Here is a 12560-nt window from a genome sequence, read left to right as displayed (position 1 = left end):
ACCTGTGTCCATTGATTGTCCGAGTGATGAGGTGCTCGCACTCAGGGAATGATGGTGCCGTTGTTGTCAAGAGTCATTGTGGTTGGGTGATAACCCGGCTGGTCATCCACGTGCGTGCTTGGTTAGCAACAGTGTGGCGGCCCACGGCTGTGGCTTTTTGTTGAGATGCGGGGCCATGCTGCCTGTGCCCAAATTTTCTGGCTCTCTTCGGGGCTGTGCGGGTTTTGTGTCTGCGTCCCTGGCATATATGTCCGGGTTGTCCACAGTTGTAGCAGTATTTTGGGTTCCTCCTTGTCAGGGCCTCTCCGCCCCCTGCACCTTAGGGGGCCTGTTCTCTTCGGTCCCCCCCCCCCCCCCCCCCACCCTCTTCCTCCGCGCCCTCTATTTGGCCAGGGTTTGTGCCCCACTGGTGTAGATAGGTACCCTGTGGTGGCCAGGCGTTTGTTGTTGAGGGGCCAGGGAACTTGTGTGGGTGTCCCCACATCTGGGCCCTTTAAGCATAGACGGCTTTCGGGTCACCATGGACCATTTGGGCGCCTTGTGTCACGTGGGTGAAATGGGTTTTGCTTTGTCTGGTCTTGGTGGGGTTCTCTCCAAGGTGTAGGAGGAGGTGGGTGGTTTGTGAAGTTGTCAATTCGGGTATATCATTTTGTTCTGATTTTATTTCCTGGGATCTATGTTGGTATCTTCTTCTGCTGTTATTGGGGGTACAGTTGATTTATTGACATGGTGGCCACCAGCGAGGGCCAGGGCCGACACTCCTCTTCCCCTCTTTTTCTGGCAGCGTCGTTTTGGGCCTGTGAGCGGAATCTGCCTCCTCCTGTTCTTTTTCACTCGCGTTGACATAGTTTAAAACATTGCTTTTGGGATTAGTCAGTTATTTGTAGAATCTGTTGAGAAGTTGGCACTGCCTTCCACAGTTATCCAACCACCTTCTCCCATGCTTTTAACTAATCTTTTTCCCCGCTTTTTCTATCACCCTTACCTAATGCCTGTACCAAGCTTTTTTCTCCATAAATGTTTGCCATTGGCTCTCCCTTCACTTCTCACTGCAAATGCCTCTTCAAACCCTCCACCCCTTTTTTTTCTCTTTTTCCCCTCGTCTTTCTTTTTTTTCCCTCCAATTTTCTCTACTTTTTCAATAACCCACAAAGATTCCACAAATTGATTTTACGTTAATTTTAACACTAACGTCTTCTTCAACAGCAGCACCACAGACGTACCAAGGCTTGGGTCTTATCAACGCTTCACCTCGCTTAATCAAGTCTTTTCCAAACTTTTAACTAATTTCATCTCTGACAAATACAACACCTACATTACTTTTTCAAACACTTGGTGACGTCACCTTATGGATGAAAAACCACCACAACGAACACTGCTCGCTGTGCTGCTCTTCCCCATCAGTATAGGACTTTCAGCGAATCATCTAACCGACAGTTTATCGAACCACGACCCACAAAAGCCCAATAATGGATCGTCTACGCAGCCCCAGATGCTTCAAAGCTCTTTCTCTACATCCGCTGCTAACTGCCCAGAGGTGGTAGTAACAAGTAAAAAATTGTGCTTTCTAGGAGTATTTTTAATAAATCACTATACTTTTACTTACTTGGTAATTAGTGAAAAATAAACGTTATACTCTTTTTAGGTTCATACAGTCATGATTTTACACATGCAGTATCCTGCCAAATTTGGTGTGAAAGTCTCTCTCCAGGAAGCTATTTTGTAATTAATACTTTTATTTTATATTGATTGAGGAAAACTCTAATTTGCCTAAAGATAAGTATTTTTTACTTTTGGCGGGTCTGATTGATGCCTTGTGTTAATATCTAACTCCAAGCGTTACTCAAACATTACGTCACATACTTTAGTGTTTTTTTTCTCTTCGTCAAGTACTTTGTTACATTCACGCCAAGTAATTATTTGTGATGAGCTAACCCTTTTTACTTTTACCCTTGAGGCTATACTCTGAAGTAACCGTACTTTTTTTACACTTTTTGGCTACTCTATACCCGAACCCTAAACTTGAGTCATATTTACTCTGAAGTAACAGTACTTTTCAATTTTTGGCTACTCTAACCCCCTCTGACTTGCCTATGGGCGGCTTCTCCTCTAATACAGAACACTGACACTGGGCGGCTGTCAACTTCCCCAACATACACTGCGGGTTTATCGTATTACTCACGGCCATCGTGCTCCAAAAATTTTAATGGAAGCGCATTATCTCTCTGCTGACTCAGCTGATGACCGAGACTCCAAAATCGTGAACGGCTGGCTCTGTACGTCGCCGAGACCTCCCTGTCATGTAGGCTCCATCACAACTCTAACCCCAAGTTTTGAATCCTCTCGTATAGTACTCTAATGGATCACCTTATACCACTGGCCCGCTATCGCTTTTCAGGCCTTCGTCACAATTATATTCTATTAACCCTTGTGTTTGTGCTTCCCTCAACCATGACCTTTCGTTTCACTTTTTTCAATGTTGTTGGCGCTTTAATTTTTAAATGTTTTTTTCTAAGTTAAAAAACTTAAAATGGTCAAATGTTGGACCCTAGGACAAATGAGGTTTAAGCAGCCTACTAACGGTTTATCGAACCTCAACGACACAGCGGGCTGCCATACAATTATGGAATCATATTTTAACAACAACTCATCAATCCTTCTAAATCGTCTACGCATCCAGATGCTTACTCTCACACTTTCTGTCATTCTCAAGAAATGGATGCATGCTCTTATGTCCCCAAAAACACTTATAGTTTTTAGTCTATTTTTTTGTTTTTTTTTACATACTGTACTCACCCGAGGTCTGATCACTTTAATTTGGTTGTATACTATATACAATATGCTGATTTTTGATGAAACAGGTTTCAGCGTACCTTTTTCTTTCAGAGCAGCTCTCAGTGACATTCCCCGTGGTTGCACACCCATGCCTCTTTCCCCGTTTCGTCCGACGAACTGTCGGGAATTGGAACCGGAGTTTGAAACAACTCTAATCCTGATTCGCGTGGAATTCCTAAGGTAAACCGCTGCTCGAAAAAAAACTCCTCTGCTACACCAAATTTATTGCGAATTCACTTGGAGGGTCCAACGTCGGGACTCAAGTAGCAAGGAATCCTCTAGCTTTGATTATGTATACCAAAACGATTTATTAATAACAACAGCAATGCATTCCGGACAAGAATACGTGCACGGTACTCAATGGAACATGACTAGTTCAGAGGTTCCAAAAAGAGCACTGAAACAATGCGTACTTGCCTTATAACGGGTTCTCTTAAGGAGCCTATTGGTCACAAGCAATCACAGCGGTCATAGAACACCTAACATCAGATGTTCTATTGGACTGGGTGGGGTGTGGCGCGGTTCCTGTTTAACAGTCTTTGCCACGTGTCTGGGTGTGGTGCGTATAGGGGTCTTATCTTGGAGGACCGCTTTGTCCGCTCCATTGATGGTGAACACGTGGCTTTCGGGCCATACTGCATCCGGTTCTCTTGGTACATGTATGTTATACCAACCCTGCGGGTCGCCCACCACCGGATGGCCAAGCACATACATTTTTCTCTTCACTTAATCGGTCGTATGATTTTGCTTTCATTAGCTTACGAATACAGTTCATTCACAGTGTCTAACATATGATAACGCATCCATGAGTACATTCTCACAATAATTCAAATACTGAGGTATAATTTCCCACAGGTGTATACTTATGCCCCCTGTTTTTCAACATAGGTGGGATGTATACTTATGCCCCTGTATTTTAAACATAGGGGGTGTATACTTATGCCCCCTTATTTACATAGGGGGTTATACTATGCCCCTGATTTTAACATAGGGGGTGTATACTTATGCCCCCTGTATTTTAACTAGGGCTGGCGATTCGATATAAAAATATATCGCTATATTTTTATGAGTATGGATTAGCCCATATCGCATATATCGTATATTTAAATTACGCTGTGATCCTCCACAGCAAGCTTACTGCCCTGGCGCTCTCTGCACTGCTCCCGCGCCCCCCCCGCCCCTTCTCTTTCATACACCGAGGGGGGAGGGGCAGGAACAGACACTCGTTAACAAACATGGAAGAAGCAACAACGTCTGCGGACGTACGGAGATGAATCGGTAGTAAAAGAATAAGCGTGGCTCCCGAAAATTGGAGATGGTTCGGATTCAAAGAATCAGATGAGCAACAAATGCACGTTATATGTAAGGAGTGCCATAAACAAATTACAGCCAGGGTGCGAAGCACTACAAATCTTTTTCACCACCTAAAACAGTGACACAAAATGCAATACGAATGTGTGTGAAACTGCCGCTGCAGATAAGCCCCAGCCGCAGCCACGACAACCCCAAAAAGCTCCAGCCCCGAAAAAGTTCACTGCAAACTTCATTATCCCTCCGTGTGCCTTCGAAAGAAGTGACAAGCTGTGTACTATAACTAAAGCCGTGTCCTATCACATCGCGAAAGATAGGCCCTATTGCAATTGTGGAACAGTCGATTTAAAGAAGTATGAAAACGATGGACCCGAGATATGAGCTCTCCCAGTCGCAACTACTTTGCACGAGAGCACTGCACTAACGTACACTCGAATCAGGCAGAAGCCTTGCTGACCGGCTCGCTAACGTCCTCATTTGCGTGACCAGCGATTGTGGTCGAGAGGACAGTGAGTCTTACATGAGCGTGACAGTTCACTCATTCAAGAGGGGAGAGTGAAATGGGAGATGAAAACAAGCGTGTCTTCAAACAGTTATTTCCCCCAGGATCACACCCGTGAGCACCAAAAAGGTACTCCTGTTGTATACAGTATTTATTTTTTACATTTATTTTTATTTAACAGCTGAGCTTTTATTATGAAGCAGGTGAAGAAACCTGTTAATTATTATCATTTGATTTTGCACTGTTCACTCGAAATTGCTGGTTTCAAATAAACTAACTTATTTTGACATGTCATATTCTTTGACTTGTGACTAACATGTGCGGAAAAAAATATCGGGATATATATCGTATATCGATATTCAGCTAAATTATCGGATATGACTTTGGTCCATATGCCCAGCCCTAATTTTAACTAGGGGGGGTTATACTTTGCCCCTGTACTTTAACATAGGGGGGTGTATACTTAGGCCCCCTGTATTTTAACATATAGGGGGTGTATACTTATGCCCCCTGTATTTAACATAGGGGGTGTATACTTATGCCCCTGTATTTTAACATAGGGGGGTGTTAACTTATGCCCCCTGTATTTTAACATAGGGGTGGAATACTTATGCCCCTGTATATTTAAACATAGGGGGGTGTATACTTATGCCCCCCTGTATTTTAACATAGGGGGGTATGTACTTATGCCCCCGTATTATAACATAGGGGGGTGTATACTTATGCCCCCTGTATTTTAACATAGGGGGGTGTATACTTATGCCCCTGTATTTAAAGGAAGAACATTCATTTATTTATTTATTTGATACATGATTCATCCACAACGAAAATTGGTGTCCTTAAATTTCCAAAAGATGTTTTTATTCCTCTTTTTAATCAACTTTAGCTTAACTACTGAGCATGTGCAACTCCCAACAAAGATAGTATAGAAGTAAGATGTCTCACTCTGGAGATAAAACTACTGAGATGTCTCACTCTGGAGATAAAGCAGAGACCTGAATTCACAACTGTTGTGGTATAACCTCAAAATACATTTATGAACCTGAAAATGAGCAGAATATGGATGCCTAGGAGTTGTTCTATAGTGAATGGAAGGCTGGATCTGAGTTGTTGTTTGTTTTTCAGAGTGCGTGGTGATGGCGGCGGAGGACGAGGGCGGAGCGGACAGCAGCAGGACGATCACTGTGAGGCTGCAGAGCAAAGACAGGGACTCTTCTCAGGAGTTCTCTCTGCACAGGGTTCGTCCCCCCTGTGTGTCTTCACATATGTGTGTGTTTCTGCATGTGTTCTCTGTGTGTGTGTGTGTGTGTGTGGGGGGGGGGGGGGGGGGGGGGGGGGGGGGGGGGGGGGTCTGTATGCATGTTTCCGTTTGTTTCTATGTGTGTGTATATATATTCTGTGTATATTAATATATATCTATTTATATATATTGTGTGCGTGTGCGTGTGCGTGTGTGTGTGTGTGTGTGTGTTTTTCAGGACGCCCCGCTGGGCTCCGTCTTCTCCCAGTATCTGTCCCGGATGTCCACCGTCCCCCAGAAGCCGGTCCGCTTCCACTTCGACGGCTGCAAAGTGTCTCCCAGCCAGACGCCGGCGCAGCTGGACATGGAGGACGGAGACATCATCGAAGTCTGGCTCTAGGTCCGTCTCACGTCGTCCGTCTCTCGTCGTCCGTCTCTCGTCGTCCGTCTCTCGTCGTCCGTCTCTCGGCGTCCGTCTCACGTCGTCCGTCTCTCGTCGTCCGTCTCAGAGACGGAGACGTGTAAAACCTGGAAGGTAGTTCAGTTACTCTGGTTGGAAAAGTCACTTTATTTGTAAATGTTGAAAATACAAAAAATAATCACATTAAATGTTTAGAAACTATTTTTTAAAACACACACAAATAAAACAATGCACTATTATAAAGTTATTTAAATGTTTTTGTGACTGTACAATAACTTTTTTACTGTTATTAGAAATAATAAAGAGTAGAAGTGAGTCTGTAATGAAAGCTCTGAGGTAATATTAAGGGTCCAGTTCGTCTACACCCCACCACCCAAGGCTAAGTGGTAAAAAAAAGAGGAATTAAGAAAAAAAAAACTTTTGGATATTGATCTTAAAAAAAAATTAGGAAAATCCGACCTTTAAGGAAACTAATTTTCTTTGTGAATAAATAATGTTCTTCCTTAAAATACAGGGGCATAAGTATACACCCCCCTATGTTAAAATACAGGGGCATAAGTATCCACCCCTATGTTAAAATGAATAGGGGCAGTAAGTATACACCCCTATGTTAAAATACAGGGGCATAAGTATACACCCCCTATGTTAAAATAAAGGGGCAATAAGTATACACCCCCCTATGTTTAAAATACAGGGGCATAAGTATACACCCCCCTATGTTAAAATACAGGGGGCATAAGTATACACCCCCTATGTTAAAATACAGGGGGCATAAGTATACACCCCTATGTTAAAATACCATAGAGGCAGGTTTTTTTATAGTAACGACAGTTATTCATCAGATCAGTGAGACTATGCATACGGTAAAGGTCCTTGGCCTTTTGGTATTAAAATACCCGCCCACCCCCCCCACCCCAACCACCACACACACCCAACACACACACACACAACCACACAACACATCTTCATCATACCCTTGCATGCGGGGAACTTCATAAAATCATCTCTCAATGACAAATTAACCAGCTGTTAGGATAACTGAAATAAACACATGCCGATGGTCTACCGACCTACGCCATAGCCTGACGAGCTCTTCTTTTTCTTTTTGTGATCAAATGTTTTGTTTTTATTCTACAAATAACCTCCGTGTCCTCGGGTCAAATGTGACCAATTTTCAAAAGGTACTTATCAGAAATTGGCGGGTTTCGCTTCAAAACAAAAACAAACAAAATAACGAGGTAGGTCCTTCAACGGCTCTAACAAGTGAAAGGATGATCAGTCACTATTTCAACATTTTGGGTTATATTAACTTTATAGATTGGAAAAAAAATATAACACCCTAAAAAAGGTGGAAGAAAGTACGAAAAAGGCTAAAAAGTGGTGAAAAAAAACAACAAAAACGTCAGAGGAAAAAAATGTTTTAAAAAAACATCGTAATTCCAGAGAGGCTGCGTCGATATGGAGCAGATAGACAGGGGAGCAGCATACAGGGAGCAGACAGACAGGGAGCGATAGGGTAGAGATAGACAGGGACAGATACAGGAGAGATCAGAACCGGGAGCAGATACAGGGGAGCGGATCAGACAGGGAGCGGATCAGACAGGGGAGCAGATCAGACTGGGCGCAGATAGACGGGAGAGCATCCAGGGAGCAGCCCAGACAGGGAGCAGATACAGGGAGCAAGATCAGAGGGAGCAGATACAGGGACGACGGATCAGGACAGGAGCGGATCAGACAGGGAGCAGATCAGGACAGGGAAGCACCACAGAGCGGAACAGACGACAGGGAGCAGATCAGACTAGACAGACACAGGAGCAAGATCAGACATGGAGCATACTCAGACAGGGAGCAGACATACAGGGATGCAGACCAGACAGGGAGCAGCCCCGACAAGGGAGCACAGACAGGGCGAAGATCAGACAGGGAGCACATTACAGGGAAGGCAGACAGACAGGGGAGCAGTCAGCCAGGAACACAATACAGGAGCACAACAGGGAGAAGATCAGACAGGGAGCACATACAGGGAGCAGACAAGACAGGGAAGCCGATCATCCAGGACCACATAAAGGGAGGCAGATCAGACCAGGGAGCAGACCAGACAGGTGAAGCAGATCAAGAAGGGGAAGCAAGAGACCAGGACAGGGAGCAATACCCCAGGGAGCAGACAGAAGGGAGCACTACAGGAGCAGATAGACAGGGAGACATACAGGGAGCAGATTCAGACAGGGAGGCAGATACAGGGAGAGATTCAGCCATGGGCCAACAGGAGCAGATTCAGACAGGGAGCAGATCAGACAGGGAGCAGATCAGAGGGAGCAGATCAGACAGGGAGCCGAAGTGTAATCGCAGCTTCACAGTTGAACTGAAAAAACCTTATCACACTGAAAAGCTTTTAAGAGATATTTAGTTGAAGCTGACACAGAATAAGTCATATTTAGAAAATTATTCCATATTTATAATTTTGAAGAGAGCTGTTATTTTGTTTCAGGTTGTTATTTTTTTATTACGTAAGTTATTTTTATACCACTGAGGCGTAATTAAGCATGTTCATTAACTTCTGGGAAGCCAGAATCAGGTCTCCCTGTTATAAGGACTCAGAGGACGTTTGCTTTTCATCACATTGGCGGAACTGGGCTCCAGCACTATACACATAAACCCTGTATGATATATCGTGTATTATATTACCATACACACCCGCTGATCGGATAATCAATATTGTCATGTGACTTTCACTCAGAGTCATGTGAGCTGCGGACCGGAAGTGTTGTCAGATCCGACATGGCGGCGGTGCAGAGTGCTCGCTGTCTCTCAAGTGTCCTGAACAGTTTTATTTAAATGCTTTCAGAGCCGTTCACGGGGAAAGAGTTTTTTTTTTATCCTTGTCAACATGGGCTCTGAGTAAGATCCACGGCTCTGTGTGACGAAGACGATCTGTGGAGCGGCGACAGGAAGAAGGAAGAAGCGCGAGCCCTGACTCATCCTCCCAGGTAAACAACAACAACAACAACAACAGGCTAGCAGCTAGCTAGCACCAGCTGGCAGCTCAGTGAACCGTTACATGTAAAATGCTCATTAAATCAAAGTAAAGGAATGGTTGAGTCTGGCTTAGCTAGACACCCTCACGCAAAACTCCATTCAAAATACTGCGAATTTAACGTTGTTTTGACTCTTTATTTCCCAAGAGCATTCCTCAGGACAAGTTGTGTCTTGTTAGCATACAGTAGTAATTTGGGGTTTTCACGTGCTAATTTAATGCCCGTATTACGTTTTTCATTATACACACTTCAACTTCGTCGTATTTCTTATTATGAACAATGCTATTTACATTAAACCGTCGTTGGATAACAAGCGCTGTAGATAACTGTAAAAGTTATATTTCCGATTAGAGACACTTTCTTACGTTTTTGCCGAATTCTTCATTTAATTTAATTTAAAGCTCTTCTCGTTTCAATTGCTATAAACTAACCTGTTGGTCTGTTCTTGTAAAGCTGGGGAAATAATATTCGCACAATCGTGATTGGAGTCTGGTGTGGCATTCCCTCCGTGCTAAAAAAAAAAAAAAAAAAAAAAAAAAAAAAAAAAAAAAGCATTTGAAGAATTATCAAAATTGATTGCCGAATTCACCAGAAAGGCCCTAAAAATGTCCCTAGTCAAACCCCAGCACTTTAAAAAGGACGCTTCGTTTGTTGCAAAGAAAAGTAAATTAAACGCACGAAATACTGAACGGAGTCTGGTGTGCCATTCCTTAAAATTGCTAAAAATGCATTTGGAGAATTATCAAAACTGATTCCCGAATTCACCAGAAGGTCCCTAAAAATGTCCCTTGTCATACCCCACCACCTAAAAACTAAAGATTCGTTTGTTGCAAAGCAAAGTAAATAAAACCGACGAAATTGTGAATGGAGTCTGGTGTGGCATTCCCTAAAAGTGCTAAAAATACACATGGAGAATTATCAAAATTGATACCCGAATTCACCAGAAGGTCCGGGATAATGTCTCGTGTCATACCCCGCTAATTAAAAACTAACGGTTCGTTTGTTGCAAAGCGAAGAAAATAAAACGCACGAAATTATGAATGGAGTCTGGTGTGGCATTGTTTCCGTGCTAGTTATTGCTTTGAAGTGTATCTCTTTTAGTAAAACATTTCTCTGACTTGTCTGCCGAATTAACCAGAAGGTTCCTTTACTGTCTAATGTCATGTAGAGCAACTGGTACTTGGTAAGGTTTGGTTGTTAGGCGGTTAAATAAAACTACAGGGCATCTGATTTAAGTTTTCTTTGCCTTTCTCTCCATGCAAGTTAACTTTCAGTTATCTAACTTCATCTGCTGAATTAATCCCAAAAGCCCTTTTTAACGTAAACTCCTGTAATCTTAATTTGTAGCTGAAATAATTCATAATTTTTGGGTCTTTCAACCCAACTCAACAATTCAGGCAGACTTGAAAATGAATTGGTTTAATTGACCATGAGCTTCAAAACTAAATGTAAATCTAGCGGTGACACGTCGGAGTGACGTTGCCTGAGAAGATGTTACACAGAATTAGGCGATAATTTATATTTAATCTTCATAAAACAGGGAAAACTAACCGGGTCAGTGCTTACTAGGGGTGTGCAAAAAAAATCAATTTGTATTCAAATCCCAATTCAAGCTCCGCTGATTCCAAATCAACTCCTAGAAAACCAAAAATGGCAGGGGGGGGGTCTGATTACTACCCTTTTTTGTCAACGTGTCAGGTCAAACCCGCAGTTGTTCCCCACAATGCACCGTCTTCCTCTTCCTTCTTCGTTGTGGAAAACCGGCTTTATCGGATGCAGAGTCCCCCAATACAGTAGATATATTGTGTATTATATATATATATATTTTTTTTAGGATTGTTTTTTGGCCTTTTCTGCCTTTAATGGTTGACAGGACAGTTTAATGAGTAAGGGGAGAGGGGGAGAGGGGGGGGGGGCAGAAAAATGCAGGAAATGGTCGGATTTGAACCCTGGACCTCTGCGTCTACGTGCGCCCGCTCTCCCGCTGAACCAACCCGGCCACGGTTAATATGTTTTGATGTTCTGTTGTGACAATAAAACAAATTATTATCATGTTATTTTAGTGAGAACTCACAAATAGTCTCGGTTTGAGAACCTGTTCCCTGTGTTTTTATTGTTTATTTTGCATGTAATCTGATATTCGGGCGTTGAGTGTTATCTCTCGTCTCCTGAGGCTGTTTTGCATGTCGATGCAAAAATATTTCCCAGGAAGAGTTTTTAAATGTGCAAACGCTGCAGAGACTTATTCTCCCACAATGCACCACAGGAAGTCACGTCTGTCTAGTGTCCATCTACTTATAACTCATCTCTCGAGCGCCTGACTGACCACACACACACCACCAAACCACACACACACACAACACACACAACACACACACGACACACAACACACCACAGGCACCTCCAGAGACCCTACACCATCACAGACACACAGACACCTATACACACCCTCACAGAGACACCCACTCACAGAGACACCTATACACCACTCACAGAACAACAATGCACACTCCCAGAGACACTGATACACACACTCACAGAGACACACACACTCACAGAGACACCTTACACCACTCACGAGAACGCCTATACACACACTCACAAGACGACACACACTCACAGAGACACACACACTCACCACACTCACATAACACACCCACACCTCACAGCACCCTGCAGCACACGCCGGTCACAGCGATACACCACACCACCACTCACAGAACCCTATACACACACACAACTCACAGAGACACCCAACACACCACACCACAGAGACAACCTATACAACCCACTCACAGAGACACACACACACAAGACACACACACCAACAGACCCACTGCACACATCACAGATACACACACCATACACAAACACACACAAACCCCACACCTACCCACACACAAGACACCCTACACACACACACAACACCAGACACCACACACACACACACAGATACACCACACCACACAGCACACACAGAGACACCATACAACACCCTCACACACCTCAACGAAGCACACCGACACACACACACAGACACACATACACACCTGCACACACACACACACACACACACAGACACCTACACACAACCCACACACAGAGACACCTACAACCCAGAACACACACACAACAAAGACACCTACACACACACACACACAAACACATACCCTACAAACACACACAAAGACCTACACACACACCACAAAGACACCT

The 12560-nt window shown here is 43.7% G+C and overlaps 2 protein-coding genes across 3 annotated transcripts in view; both read left to right on the top strand.

Annotated features, from left to right (window-relative positions):
* Positions 1–6492, top strand: part of nfatc2ip (nuclear factor of activated T cells 2 interacting protein) — a 35704-nt gene extending 29212 nt beyond the window's left edge. For both annotated transcript variants that reach the window (XM_032511877.1, XM_032511876.1), the window contains 2 exons: positions 5774–5886; positions 6127–6492. In XM_032511877.1, the coding sequence (XP_032367768.1) occupies positions 5774–5886; positions 6127–6288 (275 nt within the window). In that variant the 3' untranslated portion in view covers positions 6289–6492. The remainder of the gene's footprint in view (positions 1–5773; positions 5887–6126) is intronic.
* Positions 6493–9045: 2553 nt separating this feature from the next.
* Positions 9046–12560, top strand: part of spns1 (SPNS lysolipid transporter 1, lysophospholipid) — a 22969-nt gene continuing 19454 nt past the window's right edge. Inside the window, exon 1 of the mRNA XM_032511874.1 lies at positions 9046–9296. The gene's annotated coding sequence lies outside the window, so the exon portion shown is untranslated. The remainder of the gene's footprint in view (positions 9297–12560) is intronic.

This window comes from Etheostoma spectabile, unplaced genomic scaffold (genome assembly GCF_008692095.1).
Source record: "Etheostoma spectabile isolate EspeVRDwgs_2016 unplaced genomic scaffold, UIUC_Espe_1.0 scaffold50, whole genome shotgun sequence".
In the NCBI taxonomy this organism is placed as follows: Eukaryota; Metazoa; Chordata; class Actinopteri; order Perciformes; family Percidae; genus Etheostoma; species Etheostoma spectabile.
Note: the sequence above shows the minus strand (reverse complement) of the source record. Positions and strands in the feature narration are given on the sequence as shown.